The 16978-nt window shown below is 36.5% G+C and overlaps 1 protein-coding gene across 1 annotated transcript in view; it reads left to right on the plus strand.

Annotated features, from left to right (window-relative positions):
• Positions 1-1438: 1438 nt before the first annotated feature.
• Positions 1439-16978, plus strand: part of mTor (serine/threonine-protein kinase Tor) — an 82620-nt gene continuing 67080 nt past the window's right edge. The window contains exons 1-7 of the mRNA XM_071589080.1: positions 1439-1829; positions 5092-5221; positions 9484-9719; positions 11259-11455; positions 11582-11834; positions 12188-12552; positions 16081-16249. Of these exons, the coding sequence (XP_071445181.1) occupies positions 1737-1829; positions 5092-5221; positions 9484-9719; positions 11259-11455; positions 11582-11834; positions 12188-12552; positions 16081-16249 (1443 nt within the window). The 5' untranslated portion in view covers positions 1439-1736. The remainder of the gene's footprint in view (positions 1830-5091; positions 5222-9483; positions 9720-11258; positions 11456-11581; positions 11835-12187; positions 12553-16080; positions 16250-16978) is intronic.

Consider the following 16978-nt stretch of genomic DNA (forward strand, 5'->3'; position numbering starts at 1 on the left):
AAATGGTACAAAAGACTGTAAAAAGAGACAATGGAATGCAGCAAATATTATGTTTGGCTATAAGCTCATTTTTTTCACAATGCTAGATATAAAAAAGAAGTATACCTGGCAAGTTAGCAAGCATTATTCAATAATAGTGCATGCATTTATTACAACAAAGTTAACAAAAATGTTAAAACAACATCTTTTACCAAACTAAGTACTTAATATTAATCTACTTTTAGTGAATGATTGTAGCATGTGAAGTAAAAACAATGACGCTTTAGTATAAATTTTTATAATATTGAACCATTTTTGTAATATATCTGTATATAATATTGTGTTAATGAAAGAGCCATAATTATTATAGGTAGTCTGCTGATTACGTAAAGTTTTGGATGGGCACAGCTGTACCAATGTGCAAAAATTATTCCCTTGCCCCTCCCATTAAACTTCCTGTTTTTCTTAATGTCCTCACGCCAAGATTTAGATTAGTGAGAGTAGTCAATTCGGTGATATGGCCCAAAGTTATTCAGGGATCATAAATAATCCACGCCTTAAGGTAAAACTTCACTCTTCTGGCCATCGGCAAACTATAACGTTACTGATGCCGGGCTGTCATATGTAATAAATACCGATGACCTTTTTGGATGCCGTTCAATGATGGCATCGGGAGACCTATGAATTACGGAATAACCTCCAAGGCTAGAACTCGCCTAATACTACTACATCCATCGTGCCTTGGCAATCGAGATAATGCAAATGCCATCCTGGACATAGGTGGACAAATAAAACCAATGAGAGGAGCAACATTTATCAAGGAAAATACAGGGATCACTGATATTAATTTCATACACAGAAACAATTAATTGGCGTTGTCTTTTGTGTCCTTTATTTTGGGTGTCTATAATTTTAAAGTCATTTTTGCCCAATAGTATTTCACCTCGTCATGTTGGCCTCAATAAACTAGTATCCCTGGTCGACGGCATGCACTATCTACGTGTATTACTGGCTGTTCTTCTCTGGCTGTATTCTGTTCTAGGCAATACCCTGTCCCAGCATAGATATCCTCCTTCCACTAACTTGGCCATTTCGCTATTCAAGTCAGCTGCTTGGTAAAACAAGAATCCCAAAGTCGCATTTCGCGGAAAAATGACCCATGAAATAATTTCATCAATTTTAAATAAGTCTACGCCAGAAAGAAATAAAATCAAAGAATACAGTCGGCGTAAAAATCAAGAATATCAAAGCGAATTACATCAGAATACTATCAGAAAAATGTTGATTCTTTTCAATCAAAAGGCGCACTTCCCTTTAAAGAAAACACAATTGAGTTCCGAAGCATATGTCATGTGGTCAGCCGTTTATCATGCGCATGTACGAGAACACAAATTTTACTGGAATATTTGTTGTTGTTTTGGTGCCATGATTTAGATGTTTTCTAAATAAAACAAGTGCGATGCGGTGTCCGATGTGGGGATAATAGTAAGATGCGATTTGTTACGAGAACTGCGAGAACAGAGTGACGTTTTGAATGAAGAGTTTGGAATTCCATTTAAATAATAATATTTTTGGTGCTTAAAGTTATTACTTGTTTTTCCGGGAGAAATTCTAACTCTCTGTTAAACTGCCATGGCTAAAACGATCCTTTGTCGGAGCTGCGTCTAACATATCTCACCGGTGGAAGAGATGTTTTCCTTGGGAACTTCTCGCTAACTTTGTGAATATTCATTAACTGTAGTAGAACGCCAAGCAAAATGTCAGCCTCCGGAATGCAGCAATACCTTGCCGGGTTGAAATCACGAAATGCTGAAACTCGATTGAAAGCAGCAAGAGATCTTTATCATTATGTAAGTTCTTTCCTAAGTTTTTGGCCCTTAATTTTGGACAATTTTGTTGTGTGCCACTAGATAAATTATTATGCGCGATAGTTTTGTGGACGAGTTAATCATTCAAAGAATGTTGATTTAGTTATTTGCATTATTTGATTGGAGAGAGTTAAAAACTGAAAATACACCTATTCTGAGCAAAGAAATGTATTCTCCTTGTAGTCGAACTTTTGAGAAAAATGTTTATGTCTTCGAGCCTTTTACGTTGTTTCATTATGAAAACTTTATAGGGAGCAACAAGAAGTGTGAATCCCCATTTCAAGAACATGTTTATGAAAATAATTATATTCTGTTATTATATTTAATTGAACTATTACCCGGTATAAGTATTTTATGACTAATTGGATATTTTTCCATCTTCCTGTTATCAAAAAGGGTATCAGTAAATAATGTTATACAATATTTTAATTAACCGTGGGCTTCATGAGCCTGTACATATGTTTGAAACAATTCTGGCAGTTTCTGTTTCTAGAAGCTGGAAGAAATTGATGGATCTAAGAAGGCGTAAAAGGTATTTTCTTGCTATAGTAAAAGTGGAGATTGTTCACTAATTTGAAACATTGCTTGGTTTAGGTGTTACAGTTTTAATTTCTGTTTACACTTAAAATTAGTCACATATTGCTCACTGGTCATCCAAATAGAAACTCATGAAAGACTAAATCTTCATACCTCCAATAATCTTAATATTTCCTGTAAAGGCGGGTGTATGTCTCCCCAATAGCTGTTCAAATAAGAGCCCTGCCCATTTGGGGGAATACCATTAAATTCTTAATATTCATTCAATGTTGCTATAGTCACCTAGCGTTTAAAAGCCCTTGCCATGAACCTTCCGTAATGAGGTTTTTTCACCAAGTAAAGTTGACCGGCAGAATTTTAAAAACTGGTGACCGTTAATGAGGTTAATGTATAATTGGTGATTGAAACGTGTTATGTTTGTAATAATATGAATGATTAATATGAAAATATGGGTTATTACTCAATAATATTTGTTCCGTGTTGGACTCTGGCGCTAGCTATATTTTGTGTATTCTTTCTTTAATCTACGCTTCCGTATTACAAGAGAAGAATATACTTAAACTGTCAAAATTTCATTCATGACTGTACCATAGCACTATAGCAGTAGAAGAATTGACTTTATAGTAGTCGTCTTGTACAAAGAAATAGTTAATTGAAGTATTATTATTATTCGTGCATATTAGTGATTGCAACCAAGTAAAACATTACTAGAATGTGTATGAAATACAGATTGTCCTCCTAGAAAGTTTATAAAATTAAGTATCTGCGAAAAAAGACTTTGTGCTTATTGCATAGGATCATCAGTTGTTTTAATGATGCAGTTCTAAACCTAAAGGCATTGTTATTTTTACTTCACTTTTATCTTTTGGTCGATGCTAGAGGACCAAGTTCCCTAGCTGTAAACTACAATTTTTAACATTGGAAAGGAAAATTTTGCTCCCTAATTACTCATGCTGGTGTTCCAGGGGAAGCAATAAGATTGTTTGTGTAGATGATCATCCATGCCAGGCAAATAGAAGCTAGAAAAACCCATAGAGCATCTGCTCCTTAGTGAGGCAGCTGCAAAGGCAACTGACCTCACTGGAGGGGCCATGGAAAGGATTTTGTTCCATTACATTACTGTTAAGGTTGACAGTGGAAACCACTTCATTTATTTTTCATCTTGAATCATGATGGTCAGAAGCAATGGTATGATAAAAAATCCTGGCTAGCGGACCACTTGAATAGAGGGTCTTGGTTAATGTTGGGGAACATTAGACTTATGTGATTATCATTACATGAAATCCTTGTACAGTAGAGCCAGCATAAGCAGAAAACCAGAGATAAAAGAGAATACTAGGTGTAAGGTTATTAAATGGTGCTTGAACTTTGATTCTGAGAACTGAGAAATTATACCATGTTATGACAAAACTATGGATAAAGGAATTATGTTATTTGTATGAATTGAGATGGAAATTCTTAAAAGGCCACAAGAAAACAATCACAGAATAGCTAACATGGGAAGAGATGAAAGGGCAGTGTAGTCAAATGGGAAAAATGTGGACATGCTGTTCAAGATCAATTAGCAAAGTAATAAACAGTTCAAGTCAAAGGAGTTAACTTAGAAAAGTAATTCTATAAATTAAGAGTAATTCAAGAGAGGCAGAATGTATGTAAGGAAATGCAGTATGAATAGTAATTCTTTGGTCTTGAAATATTTGGTGAGATAGAAAAGCCAGTTTAAAAATGAAGATAAGTAAAGTTGTTAAAATGTGTATTATTCCTTCACAATTACTCAAATGGTTTAGGAAAATGAAGTACTTATTTTGGGATAATTAGCATAATTAATGTTGTAGGTGTTTGGTCTAAAGACATAGTTTGATCAATTTTAATCTGCTATCCATAGTGAAGTGGCAGTATGTAGGATCATAAATTCAATTCTAAACAATATCATATTTGAGAATTGAGCTGATAGCTGTACAGTTAGACCAATCCGAGTGCAAGAATGGTAGAGATGTATGAGATGATAGCGGTATTGACAACATGAATGGCTTTATGTTGGAAAAACATGATGGCACTATTTGCTTCATGAGTTTTAAAAAGACATTTATCGGAGTTCAGTGGATGATATTACTCAAAAGTATTGCAAAAATGGGAGTAAACTGGAAGGATAGTTTGCATATTCAAAATCTTAACATACTGCACAAATGAGAGTTATGGATGAAGAATTAGAGTCGGCAGTAACAGATGAGGATGTTTGACAAAGTTTTTCACTTTTTACTCTATTCACCAAAAAAATTGGTAAGTCATTAAAAGAGGGGAACGTGAGAATGTAAGTAGAGAGAGATATGTGAATGTTTAGGCTTAAGTTGATGAGTCACCTAAGAGAACTTGGGCAGGCTACATGTTATGGTGTTAGAAGAGCAGAATTTTGGAAGCTGTCCAAGAAATAATTCATGTATTTACTTCATGAGACTCATGAAATTCTATCACTGTCATAGCTCAGTAATGTCTCTAAAAGCACCAATCTGGGCATTATATTGCTATGCTTGGTGTTATTGCATTGACACTGAAATTAAAATGTTGTTCACTTATGTACAATCCTGGATCCATACTATCAGAACTATTTTAGTGAGTAGCATGCTATTGCGCTTAGTTCTGTTACACTTTATGTTTAATAAATGGTGAAATTCATCTGTGTGCGTTTTTTAAAATTTGTCTTTCCCAGGTTAATACAGAATTGCGTGAGTTATCTGGCGAAGAACAAAATGCCTTTCGCACGGAGCTCAACAATCACATTTATGAAATGGTTTCTGGATCAGATGTTAATGAAAACAAAGGAGGAATTCTGGCTATTGGTAAGTTCATAGTATATATTGATTTAGGCTGTGAAAGGCCATTCTGGAAGGTGGTGCACTGCCTTTTCTAGGTTGGTACTAAGTTTTCTGAGCCTCAATAAAATTATAAATCCAAGGTTTTATTAATGCCACCCATCAAAGTTTTAATTTTCACTATTGGCAGTTTTAATAGATTTCCATCCAGCCATAGTAAGGCTTTGTGGTTGGGTGTAGTTTCACTATTTTATATAATTTTAGTATGCATCAAAGAGATATCTAGAAAGATTGAACTCTGAAGCTGTTTTCATGTTGCAACCCCTTGAAGCATAACAACTGACTTGAAGCTATTAGAAAGTTAACTATGCCACTGACATGTAAATTGAGAATTTATTTTATACTGAATACATTCTTTCAACGAATCTTTAGAATCATTAATAAATCCTGCTATTAATAATTACTGATAGTTGCTGCTTATTTCATGGATAAACACCCTTGGTGCTAGATGGTAATTGATGTAATCTAAAGTTTATCTAGTACTGAGGAAATGCAACAGTAATTTCAGGTGATTTGGCAAACATTAGGTGATTATCCTTTTTAACAATTAGTTGTTTTGACTTAAGAAATATTTTCCTCCTCTATTAGTTTAATGATGTACTGTGAAATGTGATTGGCCATTGACAAGTGAATGGTTAGAGCAGGTTATTGATTGGAAGGTCTAAAGTTGCCCCAGGTCAGTCCAAGCTATGTAATTTTCAGGATTCCGGGGTATTCTAAGAAACTGTGGGTTGAGTATTTAAAAGAACTCAAAACTTTGTGTATCCCATATAAAATCAACCAATGTAATTAACAAAGTTTTTGACTTATTTTAAATGATCAAAATTAAAGGCCAACGACACAGCGGTTTATTGAGATCCATAGTCCTGAGAATAAAGTAGTTTAGGCAGATGACCTTAATGTGTGGCCTACAATGTTGGTACGGCATATGGCATTAGAATTGAACTTAAAAAAGTGTGTTGTGATGAATTCTTGCAATTGGAGTAGTACCCTCGTAAATGCCTGCTGCATCAAAAATACTGAATTAGAAAGTGTAGACTTAATTAAATAATTTTCATGTACCCACTTTTCAAAAGCCTCCAATCTGCACCTATCATCTTGCTCTTATGTTCATGTTTCTGCACTAACAAAACCACACTTGATATCACAGTTTTTGATGAGCCTTTTCTTAATCTTTTGAGTGCCATGCATAATTGCTTAATTGCATGAGAAATGCAGAATTGATGAAAATTTTCCATAAAAATGGTATTGTTTATAACAATTTGCTGAAATTTAATAAAATTTATATTGTGAGTTACAAAAAAAGGGAATAAAGTGTGAAAATTAGAAGTATCCAATTGTTATTTACATTTATAGCCATCAAGAAAAGCCACTTAGCCATCAATGATGGAATTTTTGGCCAAATTGATCAGCATCACTCACAGTGACGTCATTTGAATAATGCAATTCTTCATCGTTTGTCCCTAATATTTGACCATTTTGGTCCAGAACATATCTAAGATAGGTTAATAGTTCTGCCTGCTCAAGTTATGCCCTCCTATTTTGATATTTAATTTAGTCTTTCTCTTTATCAAAAACCACATAAACTTTGTTTTGTTTACATTTATTCTCATCTCATTCCTATCAAACTGACTTTCCCTATCACTCAGCAAAGCTTGAAACCCCTTGGCTGAATGATACAAAAATTGTGATCATCCAGAAAACTGGCTGATTTAATGAATTCCCCCACCCCCTGTCTTTCATTCCAGTTCTTACCATGCTTCTCTGATTATTTCCTCTGCATATATGTACACATGTTGAACAACACAGGTGATAATGGACACTACTATATTACTCCTCTTCCTATCACTGCCCATCTTGACTCTCCATCTGCCACTCGAATCTGAGCAATCTGAATCTTGTTCAGGCAGTGGAGAAGTCTCCTATCCTTCCAATCTGCTCCTGTTGTGTGCAATACATACATTAATTTTATGTACTTCACTCTATCGAAAGCCTTTTCATAATCTATGAAATGAATTCATCATATCTTATAGCAGCCTCAATATTGCTACAGTATCACATGTACCTCTCCCCTTTCAGAACCCAAATTGATTATCCCTCAAGTAAGCATTTGCCCTGCCCTCTATACTCTTCTTGATGATCCTAAGGACATGACTATATATTCACTGTATACGAAATCAAACTTATTGTTAGGTAGATCTCACGGCTGCCTTTCCCTTTTATAGGATTTGAATTAACACTGAACTGATAAAAACTTCTGGCCTAATTCCTCCCTCATAAATGCTTAGAATTAGTCCTTAAAAATTCTTCCTCCCATGTTCTCCTAAACCTTTAAGTCGTTCTGTGAGAATTTAATATACTCCCATGGCCCAATTTGATTTCAATGCCTTAAATAGCCTTTCTATTTAGCCAACAAGTAAACCTGGACCAAAGCTATCCTCATTGACATATTTTCTTTCTATCGTAAGCTTGTTGGCCTAATGTCTTAACCGTACAGTTCCCCTCTATATTCCTTCCATCTCTCTTGAATCTCCCCGATTCAATAAATATTTTTCCTGAATTTTCTTTTATTGTCATCATGGAGTTTTCCTTCTTAATGTCTGAAAGTCTTTTAACCTCTCAGTGTATCGATTTCAGCCTACCTTTGTTAGCTCTTCATATCCTCACACTGCATCTTCCACAATGCTTCTTATGCTGTTTTTGTGACCTGTCACTGTTTATTATTTAATTATTTTTGCTTCCTTCTACCTTACTCTCTATTAAGATTCTTCCATTACCTTCTCTTATCTATATTTCTAATCTCATCCATAGTCCATGGTTTCTTTGTTCTTTTACTATTTACTGTTCCTATAGTTTCATTTGTGGGTTTCAATATCTCTGTTTAATATGTCCCCAGTTTACTTCTATAGTGCCCAACCCCCCACCCTCACTCATGATTTTCTCTAAAGCTTGCTGATATTCCTTTCTTGTCATTGCTTTTAATGCTTCAAAATTACATCTCCTAACCCATCTTCCCCGTTTTATATTTTTGAATTAGGTGATACACTTCATTATTAACAATCATTGTATAAGCTTGTAGAAAATAGAGACAACATTTCATTCTACATGTACCATCTGAGCTTTTAAAAATGTTTACAACCATGGGTACTATGTAGTTATTCGAAATAATTCACATTGGACAATCTAAAAGCTGAATTAAATAATCTGAGCCCATATACATCTTCATTTGAAATACCCATGTTATCATAAGGTGAAATTCAATTTTGGCTAAGTTGATTTTTATTATTATTTATTATTAATTAAAAATAGCAATTTTCCACAAAAATAAAATTTAATGCGACCGGTTTCAATGTTACTACATCATCATCAGGTGATAGTTAAACCTCAGAGTCCAGTATATATATGATTAAAGGCAAGTAAGGGGAGGGTGGAGGAAAAGAGGGGAAGAGGGGGGAAGGTGGAAGGCAGAATGGGTGACTATGTGAGTGGGGTGGGGGGAAGAGGGTTGGGGAAGACAAGGTGCAAAGACCCTAGGAGTCCGGAGAGCGCGTCGTGGCCGAATGGAGGGGGGTGTCTCGTTGAGGGTGTCCCACGGTGCGCCGCAAAGCTCTTCGGGCCGCGGGGGAAGAGGACGGGATCGGGGGTTTTTCCCTATGGTCGTGGTCTGGGAACAAGGTATCAATACACAAATAAGCACTGAGTTGAAGGGTAGTTACCCTTCAACTCAGTGCTTATTTGTGTATTGATACCTTGTTCCCAGACCACGACCATAGGGAAAAACCCCCGATCCCGTCCTCTTCCCCCGCGGCCCGAAGAGCTTTGCACCTTGTCTTCCCCAACCCTCTTCCCCCCACCCCACTCACATAGTCACCCATTCTGCCTTCCACCTTCCCCCCTCTTCCCCTCTTTTCCTCCACCCTCCCCTTACTTGCCTTTAATCATATATATACTGGACTCTGAGGTTTAACTATCACCTGATGATGATGTAGTAACATTGAAACCGGTCGCATTAAATTTTATTTTTGTGGAAAATTGCTATTTTTAATTAATCATGATATTCCACCATATCACGCCTGAAACGTCTCTTTTTATTATTTATTATGTTGACTTGAATTCATGTTTTGTATTGTGGTGAGGCACGTATTATCATTATAGCCAATAATGCTGCTGTGCTTTGTTTGCTTTATTTTATGTTTTGAAATGATTGTAATTGTGTATCTTTGTTTCAGTTTCCCTTATTGGAGCTGATGTTGGTCATGTCAACACAGGCTATAGCCGTTTTGCAAATTTCCTTAGAATACTCCTTGCATCTAGTGATCCAGGAGTTATGGAGTTGGCTGCTCGAACTGTTGGAAGACTGGCTTTGGTACTTGGCACTTACACTGCACAGTATGTGGAATTTGAAATGAAAGCTGCTTTTGAATGGCTCTCTGGAGAACGGCAAGAGGGTCGAGTTCATGCAGCTGTAAGTATTTACAGTGAATCAACTTTATATTATAATTTTTTTTATATTGTATGGGATGGTATTTTTTTTCCCCTGGGAATATGGATAGGAATCTATACAAGAGTAATACTTGCATTTACAAAAGAGGATTGAAAAATATACAAAAAGAAATATGTAATTCACCACCATATTGCTCTTAACATGGAATTGATATTTAAAAGCATGCTGATACAGGACTGAGTAGTTGAAGTTATGGTGTACGAAACCATTACAGGAGGCCAATTTTTAGTGCAATTGAATTTACTCAAGTTTGACATTTACAGTGGCATTCATGATCTATTTATGTGGTTCATAGGACATGTAATCATTGATTTTATATTTTATGTGGGAGATATTGCTGCATATTTTTGCAATTAAAAATTAATGTGCAGCTTGGAAAAGTTTTGAATTGCATCAGGTTTTATATTTAGGAAGTACACATATATGGTAAAGCCCCTGCATCTATGGATTTGGTATCTGTGGTTTTAGTTTAAGATGGTACATTCAGTTCAGGACTTTGAAATTTAAAATTCCTTGAAGAAGAAATGGCTTCCATTCTGAATGATCAAACCTCAAACCCTATAATACATGACTCATAAGTTTGCTCTCTGCATTGAACCCTTGGCCAACTAAGTCAGCATCCAGTTGACTTTTAACTTTCTTGCTGGTTATATTTGTTGCTGCTTTTTTCCAGTGTTGTTGTGGAAATGGGGAGCTGCAGAGAGCTAGATTATCCCATTTTTGACTCCCTGTGATATTTATTAAAGAAAAACTAAGTAAGCTTATCTTACTCTCATTGTCCAAATCTCCTTCCTGTCCTACCTTCATCATTATGATGGTCAGAGGGGTAGGAGGAGAAACATGTAGTCATTACTCTTCTGCTTTGTGTAAGTAGAAGAAAGTATATGTACAATTGTTGGTTGCCAATTCATATTAATTGTTGTTTTTTCAATATAAATTTCAATACAACTCCAAATGAACAGCTTAAAGTTCTTAGAAGACCTTTACCAAGATAATATGAAAGTAATTCATCACAAAATAACCTAATTACTTGTAAATAAATGGAAGGGGACTAATTGCATGGTGTCCACTCATCCATGGATTCAGTTAGCTTTGGAAGGTGATGAAGCTATAAATATGGGGGTTATACTGCTGAATCAATCCATTCCCAAAGTTTGTATGTTAACCAACAAATTTATTGTGTAATTTAGTGGTAGGGAAGAATAAAGAAGGAATTGCCCTTTACTTAGCATCCTTGGCCATGGTATTCTTCAGACCTGGCAGAATTAGCTCCATTCCAAGACTGAAATAATCCTGCTCACTTGTATATGGGTGTATATTTGGATTGTAAACTTAAGCATATGAGTGTTAAATGAAAATTTAATCAATATGAAAGGTCATCTGTGCACACTCTGAAAAATGTCACAGTGAAACACTTATCTCCGGCATGGATATTATTTGAAATAAATGGATATTATTGATTTGGTTATCCTGTGACTGACCTGGTTTAAATTTTTGCAGGTATTGGTACTCCGCGAAATGGCTGTGTGCATGCCAACGTATTTCTTCCAGCAAGTTCAGCAATTTTTCGACCTAATTTTCAATGCAGTTCGACATCCCAAACCAGCAATTCGTGAAGGGGCTGTGGAAGCGCTTCGAGCTGCGTTGGTTGTTACTGCTCAAAGAGAAACAACAAAACAAGCTCAGAAGCCTTTATGGTATTTGTATACAACCATTGTCTTTCCAAAAATGTTGAGAATATTTTTTGGATTGGATTTCAGGCACCATATCATATTTATTCTTAAACTTGGCTTTTGAAAATGTAATATTTTGTTATTTTGTAGGTATAAACAGTGCTATGATGAAGCTAGAAGTGGATTTGAAGAACCCTACACTGGAGGTAGAAGTATAAATAAGGATGATCGTATACATGGGTCATTTTTGGTTCTCAATGAGCTCCTTCGATGCTCAAATGCAGAGTGGGAACAGCAATATGAAGAACTAAAAGCCAGGCTGCAAAGTGGCCTAGGTGGTCACACTGGAGGCACTGCTGGGACTGTTGGGGGAGTGGCTGGAATTACTGGTCAGGAGAATTTTGTGAGTGTCCACAGTGTCATGTTTCAAAGTTGGTGGTATGTCTGTTCTTTGGCATGAATCATCCTTAGCCCCAGAATTTACTCCATCACTTACCATTGACATCTTATTCTTCACAGTGCAGTGTCTAAACACGTATGGTAATGGGTTATGAAAATTGCATTCCTCTTAATTGACCACCTGCAAGAAAGACCACCTTTTTCAGTGGTCACCGTAGACAGACCCCTGCGTATTAGAAAGGAATTGCAGTTTAACTTATCCTTAAATCTCGTCTATTCCTAGTGTTAATACCGACTTCCATGGAGGTTACATTTTCCCTGAATAAAACTTCAAATTTTTCTTTGCTGTCTCTACAGGATGCTATGAGTCTTATTACTCGGAATAAGACTCCCATGGCACTCAAATCCCAAGGTGCAGCTAAGGGTGGTATCCAGGGCACAGGCGTCAGTGCACCTCCTCAGCCTGTTGGTGGCCCCTCATCATTGCCTGCAACACCATCACACCCAGCGACAGCGCCATCATCGTCTGTGGCCACACCCATCTCCACCCTTTCCCCAATCCCTGAGAGCAGCACTTGCCGAGCATTAATGCTGGAGCACTTTGAGGATGTCTGCTTAGATGCCGTATCTCAGCGAGGGACCAGGAGTCCCCATGTATTGCATGCGTTGCTAACACTACTTCCAAGACTTGCTGCATTCCAAAAAGAAAAGTTTGTTCGCATGTAAGTGCTGAAATTAAGGTATATGTCTTGTCTAGTTATTCATCCCTATATTGGGCTGTTTTTGGGATTTGGTGGCCAATTATGTTAGTTTTTGGGATACATGCCCATCATTACAAATTTCAAATTATATGGTAAGGTTTTGTGTGGCAGGAACCTTTTCATTTTCCCAAACTAAGGCATATTATTGAACTCATAGTTGAATCATGAGCAGGTTTGTGAAATAAATCATCCAAATTTTGTTCTGACCCAAATCAGCATAAAGATTCAATTCCAATAATGACTTTCCTGCAAAATTGTCTGTTGACATCCCATGAATTATAATGCTGTTTGTTAATGTGAATGGAAATATTTACTTCGGCTCAATTTTGGACCTCAATGGTGTTTGGATACTAATAGCTGTTATGAATATTAATTGAATTTTGAAATGGGATAGAGTAAAAGCACCAAAACTAATGCAGGAATTCTACAGTCGATTATAATTCCATAGTGCTTGAGAAAAATGCATAAAGAATTTATATGGTGAAGACAATTGACCAGCAAGCTTAAATATGGAAGGCATTAAGGATATTAAAATTAAATAAGGCTGTAGGGGTAAATATTATTCCTGGAGAACTACTGATAGGTTTAGAAAATGTGGATGAAGTGTTTTCATGGAATAACTCTTAGCTTTATTAGGGATGAATTTGACCTGAAGATTTCATCCGATCAGTGTTATGCGTAGAAAAGGTAACGGATTGCTATTCCACAAAATATAACTTTATTGCGATGGGTTTTGATACAGCGTATCATCATCAGGAAATTTTACAAAGATTCCACATGGTTGGTTGTAAAACATTAGATGCAAAGGGGTGAGGGGCAGGGTAGGGCAGGGATTATTAGTGAGAAGAGAGAGGTGAGAGTAGGTAATGGGTTATCACTGCAGAGGGTAAACGAAGGAGACGAAGTAGGAGGCATAATGATTGTTCACGAAGCATGACTCGTGTTCTTCGACTATTGTTTGAAAATTCCATCCTGTTTTCCCAATATAGCTTGAATTGTGGTCACCACATTGGAGCTTGTATATTCTGCTGTGTTTTCATTCACTGATTTTCCCTTTAGCATTTCCTAGTAAATTACTAAGGGTTCTCCTATTGTAAAAGGCTGCTTTAATTTCATCTTTTGGCAAGATTTTGACTGGTTTTGATGATATTTCTGCCTCCCTATGAAGCTCTTGCCTAAAGTTAAAATAAAAGCAGCCTTTTACAATTGGAGAACCCCAAGTAATTTACTAGGAAATGCTAAAGGGAAAATCAGTGAAGGAATACAGAGCAGAATATACAAGCCCCAATGTGGTGACCACAATTCAAGCTATATTGGGAAAACAGGCTGGAATTTTCAAACAATAGTCGAAGAACACAAGCCATGCTTCACGAACAACCATTATACCTCCTACTTTGCCAAATACTTCATAGATCATAAACATATCAGCAATTTCAAACCAATTATCCTACACAGGGAAAAGTATGACCCAAGACTTGATGCATTTGAGCACCTAGAAATCCTTATAGGTCAAACCTCTCCTCATGAAAAACGAGCAATTGTACTATTTTTGGTCACCCTGCTTAATGTGTTCTCTTCTATATTCTAGCCATATGCATTGCAACGACCTTAATTTACCCCCTGACAAACCATTACCTACTCTCACCTCTCTTCTTGCTAATGATCCCCACCCTACCCCACCCCTCTTCCCTCCACATCCAGGGCTATGTAAACAACCATGTGGAATCTTTGTTTGTTCCCTGTTAGATCCCATCTGAAAAAAGGGATAGGCAACCATATTCTGAGGATTATGAAGCAAGAAGTTTGATTTTGCATATAGCTAAAGTGGTACTCAGGATCCCAATTCAAGCATGGAGAGGAAGGCAAATGGTTATTAAGCGGATGATCCATTTGAGTTCAGAATGGGGAGAGGCACAGATGATGCAATTGCAATAATGAGGTCACTAATAGTGAGGAACATGGAATATAATCAGGATGTATTTGTCTGTTTCATAGATTTTGAAAAGGTTTGTGATAGAGTGTTTTGGGTATCATTAATTTATGTATTGCATAAAACAGGAGTAGACTGGAGGGTTATGAGACTTATCCTCTCCCTGAAAATGACCTAGACTGCTCAGGTTCTAGTGGTGGATGGAGAGTTAGAATGAGTAGTGCTAGGAAGTGGGGTAAGACAGGGATGTCTATTATCACCCATGCTTTTCAAAATTTATGAGAAGAAAATGGTATAAGAGGCATGAGAAGAACTGGATATGAATGAAAATCAGTGAGGAATTCACAAAATCTTTTAGCTTTACAGATGATCAAGCCTTAGTTAGTGATTCTGCTAAGGGGTTTCGGTCATCGCTGAGCATACTGGATAGTCAATGTGATAGGTGTGGGATGAGAATTAATATAAACGAAACAAAAATTTCATGGAGTTTGAGAAAGAAGAAAGCAATGATGAGCATTAATATAGGAAGTCATAAACTAGAGCAGTTAGAACAATTTACGTATCATGGAATTGATCTGAACAAAAATGGTCTGGTTATTAGGGACATAAGAAGAAGAATTGTGTTAGTCAATGAGGGTTTTGTGAGAAGAAGGGAATTGATGGCAGGGACATTGAGTAAGGTTGTTAGGAAAAGCTTTGTCAAAACTTAAAATATGGGTCGTGGTGTTGTTTTTTATGGTAACATGTTCATTAAAGGAGCATGAGAGACATAGATTGGAGATTTTAGGAATGTGAGTTATGAGTGATGTAGGAGTGAGGAATGGAGAAGGTGACATGGACAGAATGGAAAGCAGATAAGCAAGTGCTAGCAAATAAGCAAGGCATGTTGGGGGAGGAGAGGGGATTGTTTGGAGAAATCCGAAGGAGTCAGCAAATGTGAATGCAGAGTGTTTTGATGGCAGTGGGTTGTTAAAGACTGTGATAGAGGGGAAAACATTAAGCAAGCGAGGAAGGGCATGGAATGAGATAGGCATGTTGGATGAAATGAAGGGAGGAATGAAGTATGCGGAATCGGAGAATGGTTTATTGTAAGTCAGGTGTCAGTTTTTGTTTTTTGTGAGAGGCAAAGAAATACGTTGTTTATAATGTGTCAATCCAAATCCTACCTTAAATGGTAGAATACCAGTAGTTTTAATAATAATGGTCAAGTGTTACAATTTACTTTAGTCTACATGTTCTGAGAAGCATTCCATTGCCCTACAAAGATTATGCAATTACTCAGGATACTGCAATTATTCTCATGCAATTACTCAGGTATTTCAATTTTCTTTATGTTGCTGCCAAATGGTGAAACACTGAATCAAATACAAATCAAAAGTGAATGCTCTCAGCCCTATTATCTTTAATGTTTTATTAAAATGTTTTTTTGCAATACACAATATTGACCTGAATGAAATAAAAGAATACTGTGAAAGAATGAGGTTCAAGGCACATACACGCCTACAAATTTTTCTCCTTGGCTTATATAATTGATTAAGTTACTTATATTTTTATTGTAGACACTTGAAAAATTCAATGGTGTTTTTGTTGGCCTGTTTGCGTGGTCGGGAAAAGGACCGTTGTGCTGCATTTACAGCGATTGGTTTGATGGCGGTAGCTGTTGGCAGAGATATACAGCCATTCTTACCAAAAATAATGGAAGTGGTGAAAGCTTCTCTTCCGTCAAAGGTATGTTTGTCTTCTTGGGCAGTCTATGAATAATTTTTGACATATGACAGTGTTAAGAAAAAAGTTTTAGGACTTATTAATAACATGGTTCAGCAGGTTGTGTACGACAAACCTCATCTCTTTGGAAAATATCAAAAGAAAAAATGTGAGATTAGAATACAAAATATATTTCAATTAGATTTGTTTTTCTATAAAAATGTGAATCACTCACTTAAAAATTAGGAATTCTTAAGTCATGCTAAAGTTTAGTGATAATGGGTGTTTGTTATCCTTATCTGACAAAGAAAGGTTGAGATGGCCAAATATCCTTTTGGTTTGGACAGAGAAGTTGATTCTCATCCCAGCTCTATGAGAAAAGGCACCTTAACCCTGGTATGGGTAATGAGCCATGTTTTTGAAACAGTTAATTATTAAACCTAATATTTGCAATAAATGCACGAACTAGTGCAATCTTGCAGCCATGACGTGGACTATAGCCCCACCCAATAGCAGTGCTAGTTGCCGGAGACACAATGAGCCATCTGTGTTTGGCGGATCGTCGAGCTGTGCTTATGGTGCCAGTTATGTTAGTTTGTCTTGTCCTTGTTTTTACTATTTTTTGAAAATGGAAATTGATGAAATCACGGAGCCATAAAGCAACATCAAGTTTTTTGGTGAAGTGCGATAAAAGTTATCAAGAAATTACTGAAATGTTGACAGCTGTTAACGGTGATAATTCTCTGAAGAAAA

Source organism: Hetaerina americana, unplaced genomic scaffold (genome assembly GCF_022747635.1).
Source record: "Hetaerina americana unplaced genomic scaffold, ioHetAmer1.1.p SCAF_32, whole genome shotgun sequence".
Classification (NCBI taxonomy): Eukaryota; Metazoa; Arthropoda; class Insecta; order Odonata; family Calopterygidae; genus Hetaerina; species Hetaerina americana.